This window comes from Rutilus rutilus, assembly GCF_951802725.1.
Source record: "Rutilus rutilus genome assembly, chromosome: 17".
NCBI classification, from domain to species: Eukaryota; Metazoa; Chordata; class Actinopteri; order Cypriniformes; family Leuciscidae; genus Rutilus; species Rutilus rutilus.
The window spans coordinates 29,580,585-29,597,788 of NC_140230.1; the positions used below are offsets into that span (position 1 = coordinate 29,580,585).

The window sequence follows — 17,204 nt, forward strand, 5'->3', positions numbered from 1 at the left end:
AGAACCTTATTGTGTAAGAAACATAGGGGGAACGGAATCCGACGGCAAAAAGACAGCTGTCGGAATCCGTTCCCCCACTCCCATTATGAGAGGTGTTGATGTAATGGCTTAAAAAATGCTGATTCTATTTTTGTGAGTGTATGGAGCTTAAACAGCATCAGTTTGATAAATATAAGAACCTCAGTGTGTCAGAAATATGGGGGGAACAGAATCCGGCGGCAAAAAGAAAAACAGTTGTCAGAATCCGTTCCCCCACTCCCATTATGAGAGGTGTTGATGTAATGGCTTAAAAAATGCTGATTCTATTTTGTGTGTGGATGGAGCTTAACTTGCAACAGTTTAAAGAATATATTTTTTTTGCCTTTTATTATGATAGGACAGTATAGTATCAAGAAAGTTGGACGACCCGGGACTTGAACTCGGTTCGCATCGCAATAAGCTGAAAAATCAATGATTGTCAGTGCACTGCCCACTAGGCTATTGGGTCTAGTCATTTGCTGCAGTGTGATATGTATCAGAACCTAATTGTGTAAGAAACATAGGGGGAACAGAATCCGACGGCAAATAGTTCAGCTGTCGAAATCCGTTCCCCCACCCCAATGATGAGAGATGTTGATGTATCGGCTTAAAATATGCTTATTCTATTCTGTGTTGGATGGAGCTTAAACAGTATCAATTTGATAAATATTAGAACCTCAGTGTGTCAGAAATATGGGGGGAACAGAATCCGACGGCAAAAAAAAAAACAGCTTTCGGACCTGAACTCGTCGCTCAAAGCTAAAAAAAAATATTATCAAGGCACTGACCACTAGACTATTGAGGCTAGCAATTAGCTGCAATTTGATCAATATTAGAACCTTATTGTGTAATAAACATAGGGGGAACAGAATCCGACGGCAAATAGTTCAGCTGTCGAAATCCATTCCCCCACCCCAGTGATGAGAGACATTGATGTATCGGCTTAAAATATTTGTATTCTATTCTGTGTGTGGATGGAGCTTAAGCAGCATCAATTTGACATTAGAACCTAGTGTGTCAGAAATATGGGGGGAACAGAATCCGACGGCAAAAAAAAAGAAAGAAAACAGCTGTCGGAATAAGTTCCCCCACTCTCATTATGAGAGGTGTTGATGTAATGGCTTAAAAAATGCTGATTTTATTTTTGTGTGTGGATGGAGCTTAACTTGCATCAGTTTAAAGTAGCCTTTAATTTCTCTGCAATTGTGGCTCACACCTCATAGATGAAAGTGTACCTCCCTCTAGAGGTGAAACACCGATATTACAACTGTATTTAATTCAGTCCAAATGAAATTACTGTCTGTGGATTTACTCAAACTCGTTACAAACCTGTAATTTCTTCTGGCAAAACGAAAAGGATACGATATCTTTGTGAGGAACAGATGAAAATTTCAGTCACTGAAACTCCAAACATGCTCTTCTTTCCGAGTTTATAAAGTGTTCATTAAAAAAAAAGTCGTGATGTTCGATTCGTGAATGAATCTAGAATGATCTGTTCTCGAATGACCCAACAGCTACTCTAATGATTTAAGATAAGACGCGTCTTGCATCAGTATAGGCTACTGCGCCTCCGAGTGAAACGTAAGGACGATAAACGATCTATTTACGCTGACTTGAAATTGTAACTCCCAGAAATCATGCTTTCCATCCATCCCACTTTACTGCAATGCATCAGTCTGCATATCCCTCCCCCATCCCTGCTCACCTCCCAGTCCCTCCTCGGAGTCCTCGCCTATCCCAAACGCAGCATCTTCCCTGCATGTACATATCGTCAATGAACGCACCACGTTTTGGCTTAACGTGTGGTGCTCCGGTCCTAACGGATTCTTTTGTGCATATCATAATTTCAAGACCGAACATTTATGCAGGAACGGCAGCACAATCTGGTTAATTTCCGTGAACCTTAAATAAACACCCCGCGTGACGTGACCAACGGATTGATTTAACCGCGCGAGCGAAGCGACTTCATCCACAGAGAAGCCGTTTTTTGGGGGATCGTAACCAACTGAATGAAAACCAAACGTGGGGAAGAAATGTTGTTTTGACTATATGGTAATCGGAAACGGTAGGCTGAGAGATATTCAAACCTCAAAACAAGCCCCCTGAGGTCACGTAAGAAATAAGAAAAAGGGCATTGTACCCACTGAATATTGTTTAAAAGACTAAAGGGATGTATTTGAAATTATCTTTAATTCATTTATATGTAATGTAGACCCATGAATGATGTATTATTAGCATATTTGTTGGTGATCATTACGCGCTGTTAGACATATGCCTTGATGTTTGACATTTGGAAATACAGACGCTTCATGGCAAAAATAACAGATGGCATGAGCATAACTACATCCGGTCATAGTAAACATTTACTGCATGTGTTAGCGACTTCACATGCATTTATTTAAATGAGAGAAAGACACAAACCAAGTATTGAATAGGTAGCCTCTACTGTTGATATTTTATGTACAGTGCAATGTAGGCTAAATTACCTCATTTCATACATTTAGCTGATCATTCCTATTCATAATTGGCTATAAGTCTATAACTTCAAGTTAAGATCAAGATCCTAAGAGATATATCCTCTCATTCACTCATTAACATAAGCAATAATTCACAAAATACATAAGCAATACAATTTAGCGTAGAAGCGAATGTCTTAATGTATGTTTGCAAGAAGCCAAAGGCACATAATCATTAAGGAGATCCATTTTCCAATTTAAACTCACTGTGGCAAAGATTGGATCACTTCAAATGTTTTTTTTTTTTTCCTTCTCAGGTTAAATCAGTCAACTGATGTTTAATGTAAACGTATAACACAAAACCCTTAGTTAATGTCACTTGTCTTCCATTATCTGCATAACATTCTCATTCAAAACTAATCGCAACCTCAGCTCCAAGTCTTCCACTGTCAAGAAAACAAGAAAACTTTGTCATTTAGTGAATATCTCTCTATATTTTAGAAATCAGATCAGATATTCATCAGAATATTCAATCACTTAAAAAAGTGTTTTAATATCATTATAAAGTAAGTACTGGCTAACAAATAAATAGGTCAAGAAGAACCGTTACTGACTGAAACTCGAGTGTGGCATCTCAGCTCTTTTTTCTTTCATGGAGTAACTGAATACTCTGGACTTGTTGGATCGATTTCCTGCACAGAGGGCGGGCGTCACATCTCTGATACTCCCTCACTGGACTCCCTTGCTCCTCATCAAAACACTCATCTCCCACCCAACAGGAAAGACAGGAGGAAAACATCATCTGCTTTCCACACTGTCAAGCTCATCTGTTCACAGATCCAGGGGACGCATTTCCTTCGCAGAGCTCCTGTCTCACTGTGGACTACTTGCCGAGACCTCCTGCTCTTCAGTTTGAGCCTGTTTTGTGTCTGTGTGAGTGTGTGTGTGTGTGTGTGTGTGTGTGTGTGAGAAAGACAGAAGCACGACTCTGAAAGCAGCGGCTATCACCTGTGAGGATGTCTGCAGTGCGACTTCTGTGGGTCCCTGTGCTGTTGTGTTTAACACACGGTGAGTGTCTTAAGCGCACTATGAAACATTTGAGACACACATTTTAAGCCTCACACCCTTTATCTGTGTCTGTCTGTGTCAGTCAGGCCATGATAAAGCTGCAGGTACATGTATAGCAGGAATCCGCTTTCAAGATAAATTGTATCATGCGTTTTTTATTAGTATTTTTATAGATGGATACTATAACACTATACACTATAATAAAGATAATTCCAATTTACACAATATACATTATATAGATACGCATTTATTATTATTTATAGATTTTTAATTTTATATTTCTATTTTATATATTGCATGTGTTTGTATATAAACATTTAATATACTGTTTACTATATATAAATAGTATATATATAGTATCATTTAATATATATAGTAAATATATATAGGCTACACTATATATTAAAATAATTATATATATTGTATAATATAAATAATATTATATATATTATATTATATATACACTTTATCTTTATCAAAAGAAATAGCTCATGTATTCTTGAGATTTTGGTAATGAATTATTAGATGTTATATTAAAAATATAATGCAACTGAAGTGATAAATTGCTTTAATGACACTGATTTTTATTTTTATTTCTTGCTGACCCAATCAGGGCAATTTAGCACCGGTCCAGTAATAGTATGTCTTTGCTTTTTGTTTATTAAGAATTAGCTCAACGTGGTTGTGTTTATGGGTTTTGGGGTTCCTGTATTGTTGAGTAAAAACCCAAACCAGCTGTCACTTTTAGTAGAGCATGTGTTGATGTTAAAATGGAGTCATGGGTGATCAAGGTGGTCCAGACAGAATTATAGCTCTTGCCCAAGCTCGGTTGCTTCTGTCACAAGCTGTTATTATCTTCCATTAGATCATGAATTCTTTGTTTTGTGTTGTGCTTCTTGAATACTAGGTTTTATGGTGGGTGTTTAAAATATGTGGCTGTCGGCGCTTGTTCATAGCCTGAATATCTTTCGTCTGTGACTGTAAGAAGGGAAGTGATGGAAATAAATCGCTCTCCGGGGAACAGGTGTTGTCAATTATGCCTCAGTGATAGATGTCCTAGTTTACGCAGTGAGGATTTGTCTTGTGTCGGGACACCCATTATGAGGATATGTGTTCAGTATATCCTGTACTAGCAGGTTATGTAAACCGACCAGTTGTCAGCTGCTTAAATGTTAAAATGTTTTATTATGCACTCTCAGAAAAAAAGGTACAAAAGCTGTCACTGGGACAGTACCCTTCAAAAGGGTTCTAATATGTACCATACCATTTAGGTACTAATATGTACATGTTTGGTACCAATATACCGCCACAGTGACAGCTTTTGTACCTTTTTTTCTGAGAGTGTGCCTAACGAATGCAAGTCTTTATTGTTTCATATGCTAATTCTCTTGAAGTATTGTAACTAAATGATACAAACTTTTTAAGTCACTTTTGTAAGTTTGTGTCTTTTTGCATGATGAACTGCACTTTATTGCACTAAATTGCCCATCTAGATTACTATTTAAAGCATTTAGCAGACCCTCTTATGCAGAGCAACGCACTCTAAAAATGTAATATTGCTTCATATTTCCTTAATACTAGAGAAGGAGTAAAAGTGTTGGTGCAGAAGGTTAAAATAAGAAAAGGAGAAAGTTCAAAAGGAGAGCTGTTACACAACTGTACTTGAGTAACACCTTTTTGGTACAGTAATTAATCTCACAGGACAGGATCACCAAGAAAAAGGGGATTTAAGGAAATTAAGTTTTTATTCAGATGAAACATTTTATTGGAGATGAAACGTAGGAGTGAGCAAAGGCAGATGGACAGAAAGATGTGTGAGAATGAAAACTTGAGACAGAAAGATAGTTCCCTGTGTTCGCCTATCTCCTTGTATTACACACTCTCAGAATGTCCAAACTACATCTCTGATTTGATCAAATTGTCACACGGTCAGGGCCGGTGTAAATTATTCCTAGCATTTAATGGCAACGTCACCATATAATGACACTACAAACGTATTACAGCGACATTCTCCCTTGAGCAACCTGAGGTTAAATGCCTTTTTCAAGGGCACAATGGTAATGGCTTATCATGATGACCTCACCCTACGTATGAGCAATTATGATAAATGGTGATTCTAAGGCAATTAAAAGATTACAGTGAAGAAACTGAATACATAAATCACTACTGTGACAAAACCGAAATGACGAAAAAAAATATGGTTTCCATATTGCTTGATTCTTGCTGATCAAGCAATCTATGATGGATCTGCTGGCCAACAGTCAAGACGGCACCGCTGAGCATTAGCAGACAGGAAGGCTATTTTGCTGATTAGACCTATTCGTACAGGCTCGGGGGAGAAGGAAGATGGCGATTAATAGTTTAACAGAGGTTGAAAGCGGTGGCCTAGAAACAGGCAAACCAATGAGGAGCGAGGTCTTTGTATTCTAAGCAGATTTTCAGCAGAATCCAGCACTGTCATGCTCCTTCAGAAAACAGTGTCTGGCACTATGGAAAACTGATGTGCATGTGAGGAAAGGTGTGTCTGAGTGCGTGTGTGTGCGTGTCGGAAAGAGGATGAGAGAGCGTGAATGCTAAATCTGGGCAAGGGTGAACGAGGACATATTATATGAAGGACTGTCTCTTGCTGGTTATTCTTTATGGCAATTGCAGCACACTCGTTATCCCAGCGTCAAGAACCGATTGTGAGAATCCCAGTGTCTTAAAGCTAAAAAAAGAAGAGGCTTTAAATTTTACTGCCGTTTGCCATTTACCCTCGACTGGTGGGTCACCAACAGTATTGTTCATTGTAGATTCATTTTAGAGATTAGATTAAAGACAGGAATGGACGGCGATGAGAATATGTGGGTTCAACAGGCTGATTGTTAGACCACAGCGACTAAAATACTGGCCAACATCATGTCACATATTGGGCGATGTATCAAAGAGCTTTTGTTTCTATGGAAAGTCTCCACCCTGGAGCTCAGTGTTCGTCACAGATCTTTGCCATTTCCCGAGAGGCCGGAGTGTATATGTCACTGGCTGCTATACAGTTTGAGACTGCTGGCTGGCATGGAAACCCTGTCCTTGGCTTCTTGTTTACATGTAGAAAGCCTGAATCAAAAGGCTTTTTCTTCTCTTTCCTTGCATCTCTCATTGCACCACAGTGTTCCTGTAGCTCAAACAGTAGAACATGGTGCGAAGAAATGGGTTCAATCCCCAAGAAATGTATAACTGATAAAATGTTTACCTTGAATGCAGTGCAAATTGCTTCGGATAAAAGCGTTTGCAAAACTGACGGAATGTCTCTCACATTTCCGTCCAAAAAAGCAATTGTAAAAATTCTACTCTTTAGTGCATTAATTCAATCCTGGGATTAAGCGGGCATTGTGCAGTCTAATCTGGAATAAGTTGCATAATGTAATCTCTGTAAAAAGGGGTTATGTAATGACCCTGCCCCCGCAGTGACATTGCCAGAAGTTTAGACGGCAGTTTTTGACTGTCTGAGGTCAGCTTATTGCGTGTACACTGTCCCTCCTTGGCTTTTAAAGGGAAAGGGAGACGTCTCCTTTCCTCCCACCCTTTATTGTGTCCTTTGATGTCCCCAGAAAAAAAATCCCCTGATCTACTTTGCTGTCACTAAAAGTCGGCATGAAATCAAAATTCAAATTGTATGCCAATCAACCGATGCATAGAACCCAGTCCCTGTCCTACCTTTTTTTTTTTTTTATATATATAATCCGTTACACTCGGATGCACAAATCAAAATAAAAGAACAGATCTGACGCTCCTTACATTTCATCACGACTTTAAAGATAATAGTTAAAAACAATAATAACACCGTTCAATGGAAATCTCAAAATTGAAATCCATTGTCATTCTGTACATTCCAAAGTTTTATTAGTTTAATGTTATGAATTAGTCATAGTATAGAATTGAAATATCAGCCATTTATTGGCTTGCTTGTTTTAGGAATGTGTCAGCATGATGTGATCAGACCCTTCCTCCCCTTTCCTCTGAAACTGTAGTACTTCTGTATTGATCATTGTTTTTCCTCTCCAATCTACCCTTGTTCTTCCTCTCCGCAGCCAATAAATCAATAATCTGTCAATGATAATCAGTGATGTGATGGATGTAACACTGAAAACGTTTAACTCTCTGTTTCCCTCTTTTTCCCTTGTTTTCTTCCCTCTCTTGTCTTCCAGTTGGGGTGGCACCAATTTTTACTTTTTCATCCTTCCTCCTTTTCTCTTAGCAATCAAAAGCAAATTATAAATGTTGTTTTCCTGAATATTACAGTAAAAAAAATCGAAACAGCAGGACGACTGTAGTTAATAATGTAAAGATGTTGCTGTGATTGATGTGTGTGCAATGTTTCTTGTCCCTCATCTCATTGCGCACATATAAATACTTCTCCAGAGGTCAGAATTGCAAAAAGATCATTGGTTGAGAGCGATGCAGATGTCTCTGTGGGAACAGGAGGGTGAAGTGTGAGAGAAAGATACTTGGAATATCAGGTGTGTTACTTTCTGCAAGTGTTTGCGACTTCTAGGCATATATAGAGACATCTATATATTGCATCTATATATGAAAGTAGACTAATGACTCAAAAAGGATCACAGTTCACAACTATTTATTTCCCCTCAAAGAATTTTGAAGACAAAAAAAAAACAACATTTAAGCAAATACTGTGGTCTGAGATGCACAGTTAATTAGGACTATTTTGACTGCACAATCAGTTTTTATGAGTGGAAATAAAGCTTGCAAGAAAATGCTCTGCCTTGAACTAAAAATGCCATCATGCATAACCCCGCCCCCCCCCCACCAAAAAAGGGAATGCATGCAAAAAAATATATATTTAAACGTACTAATGCCTGTCAGTTCAAAACAAAAAGTGGGCATCAGTAAGACTTAATAGAGCATTTTTACGAACTGAAGCAGGTGTGTCTATGTTTCTGTCACTGAATGTCTTCCTCTTCCTGTAGCTTGGCTCTGCCATGGGGCGTGTGTGGAGGTGGACTCCGACACGGAGGCAGTGGCGGGTGAAGGATTCAAATTGGGCTGTATCTCTTGCAAGATGAGAGGGGAAGTGCCGGCCTCTGCCACAGTGGACTGGTGGTTCAAGGCCACAGACGAGAGTGAATTTACACACGTGAGTATGAGACCAAACACCGGACTTTACAGCTTGACTTCACGTGTTTGAGAGACACAGATGTTGTTCCCCCCGCACAACGCATTACCTAAATTAACGTGCAGATGCATTTTTACACGTGCAAAAAGCTGTAGCACAGCTGTGTGGGTGCGTACTGACATACACACAGGAATCAATGCAACTTAATTATTTCCATGGTAAAATAAAACATCCAAACCCCAAAGCTGATTTGAGACTGCTGCATTTTTCATGCAAGGACAATATAATGCATTATTTATGACCATCTTTGTGGCCAGAAGTGAATTACTGCACATTACAGCACTTTACTTTGAGTATGTTTACAAGGAGGGTAAAGAAGTCCTCTGCCATTAGAACTACTAGTTATACTAACAAATAGTGTGTGAGATAGTTTAGCATAGAATATTACTAGAATTATATTTGTTATGCAAGAATGAAAGAGCATGAGATACACTTTTTGACTGTTTAATATTTACTAGTTTTTTTATATATTTGTATTCATATTTTAATAATTCTATTAAAATGTGAAATTATTGGCGTAATGCACAGCATTACTATGTCCTGCAATTTCCTACACTTTTGTGGGAATTCATTTCCATGACCTCTCCAGATATTCATAAAGGATAAGGATTTGTAAAATCAATATTTAAATGTAATAAGGTGTAAATGTCATAAATGTATTTGATCATACTTCTTAGAGTCTAACAGCAATTATGTTATCACTGTGGCTTGTGGCAGATTTGACTCTACTAAGACCAAAATCTAGCCTATGAACTGATTTAAACAAGACTAAAACTCAAAACCTTTTTTTATTTCCTTTTTAATTTTAATCATTGCATTGACTTTGGAAAACCAAAATTGAAAATGGCATGGCATTTACAGTTCTCTTCTGTAGACCGGGAGCAGTGTTGAGCAAAATACAGACAATAACAACAGTCAATCACTGACCGTGTCTCTTTTAACTGCTATTTTTAGACAAAATATTGGAGAATAACAAAAAGCTTGTTTTGGGTACTGAATCAAATATTGTGTACTTCACACTGGTTATTTGCCATAGAGGTCTCACTCTTATTTCTTACAATTAGATCTACAGTTATGCAGATATGTCAAGCTACATACTGGATGACCGATTCGATGAGCGCCTGGCCTGGAACGGCAGTAAAAAAACTGATGATGTGCAAGACGGCTCAATTTACATCCTCAACGTCACCTTCAACGACACCGGCATCTATCGATGCTATTTCGACCGCATGCTCTACTTCCCCTATTATCAGTCCCGCTCCAACACCACCAAGTTTATCATCCTCACCGTAGTGGGCCATGGTATGTCAGTTAAAAGAGAATGAAATTTACATAAGAGGAAACAAATGTAAACAGGTTTTGAAATGTATTATGCAGGCACAAATCACAGTTAGAGGGTTATTACATCACTGGCCTGACAGAACACACACACAATCCTCTGCAAGTGTGTTCATGAAGACAGATGAGTCAACACTGAATAGAAATGCCTTTGAAATGCCAAAAGCAAGGACACTGTCATTGCCTTTTCATGGCCCTGAAAGCAAAGTGTTTTCATCGCAGAAACACCAGGGCTTTCATTCCCTGTGTCCTTGACTCACCAAATGCTTTGTGTTTTGAAAGCAAGGTGTTTTATTTGAGTTATTTGCATTTTTCTATTTCTTTTTTCAATATTTGCATTATTTATATTGTGGATTGACTTAGCAGCATTATACATTTTTCTTTCAGCTTTTTCTCAAATCAGTACTTTAACTGCTCCAATAATCATAAAACTGTTTTTGGTAAATAAAACTATTGTATATCATTTTTGTCAATTAAAATAAAGCTGAGATAAAATAAAAAACAAATATTATATGAAAAACTTAACGAAAATAAAATGTTTAAGTTGAAATACTAAAGCTACCAAACCTGAAAAAGACATAAAAAAAAAAAAATACTGTAAATATTGAAAAACTAATAAAAATTACAAATCCACATAGCAAAATTACTCAAATTAAAATGAAAACTGAAAACTGAAAATGAAAAATACCAAAATAACAGTGGTAGTGAAGTAGTGTAAGGGGACCAGGATCTATGGATGCCTATTTCCACAAATAAAAATAAAACTTCTATTGTGTCTTTTATTTCTCTTGTAATAATGTTATTTCTCACAATTAGGACTTACTGTAATCTTCATTTCCCAAGTAAAAACAGGCTTCTACAGGGTTCAAACCCCAAACTAATGTACCATTATAAACATTTTGACAGCCAGTGATCACAAGGCAAAATCTCCTTTTGTAGTGTATGAGGAATGGCCAAATTATCAAATTGTAATTTTTTGTTGGAAGCTACACTCAAAATCAACTTCTGAGGAATCTGAAGGGACACGTGTCTGCTGAGAACATGTCTGTCCACTGGGACAGAAGCCGTCCTGTCACATATGCTGACGGTGATAATTCAATCAGACGGGCCTACATCAGCACTGATGTCACTACAGATGTGTATGTCTTACATAATACTGACTCTGAGTGCTGAAACCTGCACAAATAAATTCAGAACGTACTTTAAACGTATCAGTGTTTGATCATCGTTTTAAGAGTAGTAATTCAGAATAAGTCTGATCAGATCATGATTAAGGATTATATGAAAATGTGAAAGTTATGAAAGAACCAAATATAGATTTGTGAACTGAATTTGATCTCACTTACCCCTAGCTACACGAGGCATGGCGTCCATCTTATCTGAGGTCATGATGTACGTGTCTATCATCGGGCTGCAGTTATGGCTGTTGGTGGAGATGGTCTATTGTTACAGGAAGATCGCAGCAGCGGGAGAGGAAGCGCTGAGAGAGAGCGAGTGAGTCACGTTTCCATTTTCTAAACACTTCCTCGCGGTTTGCTCTTACTCGATAACGAACACCTGTCTACCACATTAGGGACCATTAAGGATGTCCTATTAAAACAGGAAATTTGGGGCAAAATATACTGAAGAAGTGTAAAGTGAGTAAGTGGAAGATGAGCTGAACTCTATCTGGAGTGCATTAGCATTTAGGTGGATTCAAAGCAAACAAACATGCACTAAAAAACTTCAAATTCAATTTTATGTATTTAATTAATAAATGTGTGTCAAAAGTTTGGAATAATTAAGGTTTTGTAATGTTTTTGAGTTAAGTCTCTTATGCTCACCAAGGCTTATTTGATCAAAAATACAGTGAAAACAGTGAATAACATTAAAATCAATGTTGAAAACAGTGTTACTGTTGATACACTACTATTTAAATGTTTGAGCTAGACGCATTACATTGATTCAAGTAACAGTAAATACTTTTAAAATGTTCGAAAATATTTTTGAACTTTCTAGAGTCTGTCTAGAGAAATTATACAATGATTTCTGAAGGATAATGAGACACCGAAGACTGGATTAATGATGCTGAAATTCAGCTTTGCATTACAGAAGAATGTGTTATTTTAAAAATGCAATAATATTTCACAGTTTTACTGTATTTTTTAATCAAATGAACAGTTCAGAAAATAAAAATTATTCCAAACTTTTGACAGCCAGCGTAAAATCGAATAGTTACATTTCCGCCTGTCTTTTATTAGTTTCCACTGCTTTTCTTCCTTCAAATCTATATTTCCCACAGTCCCAAAAAGATCGATATCTTTCTGCAAGCTGCTTTTCTCGTAACTTTTGAAGTTCTTGTTGCTGTTCTTTTCTTCATTACCTTTTCTGTCCCTTCTGCCTTCTTTCCATCCTTCCTATTCTCTTAGGGCGGAATATTTAGCTATAACCTCGGAGAGCAAAGATAACTGTACAGGTGTAGCAGTGGCAGAATAACACAGGTGGGATTGTTAAATGTAACTCTTATGGTCACATCCAGACTTCCTCTATTTCGTGTCTGTTTAACCATCTGCTTTTCGTTTCATTTCAGGTCCAAAAAAAGTCTCAAGCCAAAAGCTTGAAGCTCCATCCATTATGACATCACCAACGGCCTCCTCCATCACCCACACCGGCGCTCTGCCATAACCACAGGGCTGCTGTTTTCACAACAACCGTGACAGAACCGCCATTCTAAACCATCAGGGAAATGCAGTCACACATTACGTATAAAGTGTTGCGTTTTAAGGTCCTAGACCACAACTTTAAGGTTAACGAATGAATGATGCATTAATGATGCATGAGTCTGTAACACTGAACACAACAAATTGTACTGAACATGACTTGTACTGTACGTGTTTTAGCTTTTAACACCTTTTTTTACTTTTTTCCACACGACAAATCAGCTTTAAATGTGATACAAAATGACTCACCAGTATATCTACTGAGCCAGAGGACATCAGAAATATTATAGTGTATAAAATCTGTCACTAGTATATTTACTGAGCAAGAGCAAAAAAAAATATATATATATATATAAAAACATGATCTAATCAAATCGAATTATATATGTGAAAACATATCTATTTATATCATTATTTTAAAGATCACAAATACATAAAGTAATATAAAAATAGGAAAATAAAAAAACGTATTAAAATATATATATATTAGGGGTGTAACGTTGAACGTATTCTTTGCGGGGTTGTTTTAATGCAGAATTTTTCTGTATGCAAAATGTAATTTGAGTTTCGCACTTTGGGTGGGAAAGTTGCATCCATGTCTGTAAATGTATGAAATTCACGCCAGTATTTCAATTTTGCAAAATGCAAAACAAGTCTCCATTAATCTCCACAGACTTTGCTGAATGAGCGCCGGTTTTGTGCCGAATTCAACTCTTCCAAATTGTTAGACCCCTCGTTGAGGCCGAATTTGCCACGACACTGGTGTCGTCCTGACTTCCGACTCCCGCCCCAGTATAGGTAGGTTTAGGATTAGGTATGGGGGTGGGGTTAGGATTAGGCAATTAAATAAGAGGCTTCAACAAGGGCTAATCATTTTGCAGGGAGTTGAAATTAGGCACAACACCTGTGCGCATTAGAATGGGACCGCAAGAATTCTGACTAAAATATACATTATGCAAAAATATTTTGCATCCAAAATTGGAAGCACTTCAAATCTTTTCCTGAAAAAACGTTACATCGAAGCAGGAAGAGTGTTTTGCAGCAGTATTGACAGACTTTAATATTTAAAGATAGAAACATAGTTTGTTCACTAAAGCACTGTTTCCCCTCCTGCTGTACCAAAAACACACCAAACCGTGACTTAATGTACGTATCGAACCATTATTTTTGTGTACACCGTTTAACCCCTATTATATATAGAAGGAGAAATCAGACCGAAAATCTCACATTTGGCAGCTGGGAACTGTGAATAGCATTACATAACTAATGCCAACAAATAATAATTTACAACAAGAGCTTCCTATCTGAGTACAGTCCCTCTCACATACAGGGGATTTGAACCAGAACTAATTTAACAAACCACATGCAAGCTAACCATTACTTTTAAAACTTTCTTACTGAATCATAATAGTTCACTTAAAGGTACACTATGTAACTTTTGGCCCTCTTGTAGTAAAAAAAACAAAACTACATGCATTTTGAGAAAGAATATTGTTTTGGTTGTGCTTGACTTCGGGTATGAATATGACCCTTCACAATAGATATTGCTTTACAGCTAACTCTGTTAGAGAGCTACATGGCAATTTATCTGTTCAATAAAATACCTTACCCGTTGAGTAATAAAACCCTATCCCCGCCACACTTTTACAACATTTCAAATCCCTCAGTTCGTCACGTTCTCTTTTTGCCAGCAGACTGGATGTTCGAGATTTAGCGTTCTCCGTGTCTCCTTTTTTGCTCGTTGTAACTACTAACCTATGCGCCAGACCAGCAGTCTCAAGCTGTGTCCCATTTCTAAGGCTGCATCCTTCGAAGGTCGGACTGAGCGTTGTATTTGAGCAAGTTGAAACCCAATACTTACATTTAAAAGTGTAATCCGGCAATTTCTCTAAAAATCAAATAAAACTCCTGTCCTCACTGGCGCGCAATGAATTATGGGGTAGGCAAGGCCGTTAAGGATCCATCTGTTGTATCCTTCATTTCATGGGAAACGAAAGAGGCATTTGAAGGAGCCTTCGTCACGCGGCGGTAGCGCAATCGGCCTTCGAATGCGCCTTTGGAAGGATGCAGCCTCTGAATTGGGACGAGACATCAAACTGGTGTTGGGGTGGGGTTGGGCATTTGTTAAGGTTGAGCTTAGGCCCTGTTTACACCAAGAGTGCCACACGAGTCCTGAAAAGTGAAGCCAAAACGTTTTGATCGCCCCCAGGTGGCTGGTCACAGTATAGGTCAAAAACCCTGTCCTCTTCAGGGACGAAGAGATTAGAATAGTAAATTAGGGTAAGACGTTTTGGAAGAAGTATTGATGATGTGACTTATTTAAATGTTGTTAATTTTGAACAAAAAAAGTTACATAGTGTACATTTAAATAGTTCTTTTCATTTACAAAACAGTACACCAGCTCTCTGTATTTAGTCTTTACTGTCTTGGTGTGAAACAGTAAATATATTTAGCACCATAAAGCACAAAATATCCGTTCATGGTGAAAAGCAGACATTGCCAGTAGCATATAAAGCTATTCAAATCGTTCTCTTAAAAGAAATAAATGCAAGGCAAATGAATGTCACATATATGTTATAATCATAGACGTGAAGTACACTGTTGACTAAAATTTCATAGTCTAGATCAGCTACCGAAACTAACGTGATAATTAAATATATCAAGAATGTGCCGTATAGGATCTGTGCTATTAATCACTTCTAATGTTGATCTGATCATCCCTCCGCTTTTCGTTTTGTCTTTCCTGACAAGATAATCAAGGGCTGCATGAAATCGATTGAGAATGACTCAGAAAGGACGGATGCGCGAGCCTCTGGCTCTTAATGCATGATGATTTCTAAAGAAAACGGATTGGGAAAGCAGGAATCAATTGTATTCATTCACAAGTGCGGTAAAAAAAAGAAAAAAATAACTTCCAGTCTTTCCTCTCCCTCTTAGTAGCCAATTTCGGGTAGTGACTACAGAGGGCAGCATTACACTGCGACAGTCTCACTGCCTTTTATGCATGAATGAACATTCTTGAGACTTCTTAGCTATGGCTTTCTTACTTTTATATCTTTCATTCGTAGGTTGTTAAATTGGTAGATTTCTACTGCATGATTTTAAATGCACTTTTATGAACACCGTCATAAACGCGCAAAACTTTAACACGACCACATATGCTTTTAGTGCTGTGATTACTAAAACATAGATGGTATCATACTAACACTTAGATGTCACTATCTGACAATGTCTGCACCTCTGTGGAGCCTGTACAGTAAATGCACACAACGACTTCACAGCCTCAACACTTCCAGGATGCATTTCATGTTGAAGTGAAAATGTTGCTTGCCAAATAAATGATGACAAGACATGATAGTATGAAATAAAACACATTTAAAAAAATACAGCTGGTCTTTTTTTAAATATATATATATACATACATACATCTCTTTTTCTGAATGTCTGCTGTTTTTACCATTTGGGGTCAAGAATGTTTTTAACATTTCAAAAGATTTCTACTTCAAATACATGCTGTTCTTTTGACATTTGAAACGTCAAAAAAATCCTGGGGGGGGGGGACTATACAGTTTCCACTGTTTTAAACATTGATAATAAGCACCAAATCAGCATATTATAATAATTTCGGAAGGATCTTGTGAAAAATCTCAGAATAAATTCGATTTTAAGATATATTAAAATGGAAATCATCTATTTTGTAACTTTTGTATCAATATTATTAAATTGACTGTTTTTACTGTATTTTATCTAAATAAATCCAGTCTTGGTGAGCATAAGATCTTTCATACACATGAAAAAAAAAAAAGTGTGTGTGTATATAGGTTAAAGGAAATTATATTCCAATTAGTAATACACACAAATTTTCACTTTTTTTTGGCATTTTATTATGCATTTCTGACTGTCACAAGTCATCTTTACAATCGTGTCTATACAATACATCCCACCTTCGCTCTCTCCCTCCATGACCCGAATAAATAGCACATGCTTTCATCACTCAGCAAGGGCTTTGCACAGCAGCGCCCGCAGACAGACATACAGACAGACACTCTGATAACACTCAGAGGAGGGAGAGATCACTGAGGCTGAAGGGCAGGACAAAAAAATCATCAGTAACAGACCGTCCAAATGAAATAATCAAACATAAAACAGAGAGAGAGAAAAAATCAACTCATAGGTGAATCTCACCAAGCCTGTCAAGAATTTCAAATTAAAATCAATAGAAAAAATAAATATTTTGCATTGTGACAATATTTTCATAATGTCAAATTACCTAAGATTAATAATATATTTATATATTTTTGTTATTTATACCACTTGGCAGTATTTGTTTTACTGCTTTTAAATAATGCTTATTTTAATTTAGAAAAATAATTCATAAAAGAAAAATTAACTAAAAATTTAAATTAAAAATAGTCTGGACAGGATATTTTCATTTCACAGTAATTGAGGGGTGCT

The 17,204-nt window shown here is 37.2% G+C and overlaps 1 protein-coding gene across 2 annotated transcripts; it reads left to right on the forward strand.

The window, feature by feature from the left end:
• The first annotated feature begins 1,752 nt into the window (after positions 1 to 1,752).
• Positions 1,753 to 13,079, forward strand: scn1ba (sodium channel, voltage-gated, type I, beta a). Of its 2 annotated transcripts, XM_084385922.1 has the most exons (6): positions 1,779 to 3,542; positions 8,507 to 8,673; positions 9,777 to 10,014; positions 11,403 to 11,544; positions 12,459 to 12,530; positions 12,620 to 13,079. In XM_084385922.1, the coding sequence occupies exons 1-5, from the start codon at positions 3,491 to 3,493 to the stop codon at positions 12,523 to 12,525; spliced, it is 666 nt and encodes a 221-aa protein (XP_084242048.1). In that variant the 5' UTR covers positions 1,779 to 3,490; the 3' UTR covers positions 12,526 to 12,530; positions 12,620 to 13,079. The 2 variants fall into 2 exon arrangements, with proteins under 2 accessions (XP_084242049.1, XP_084242048.1); XM_084385923.1 differs by lacking the exon at positions 12,459 to 12,530 and having other exon boundaries at positions 1,753 to 3,542.
• Positions 13,080 to 17,204: the final 4,125 nt, after the last annotated feature.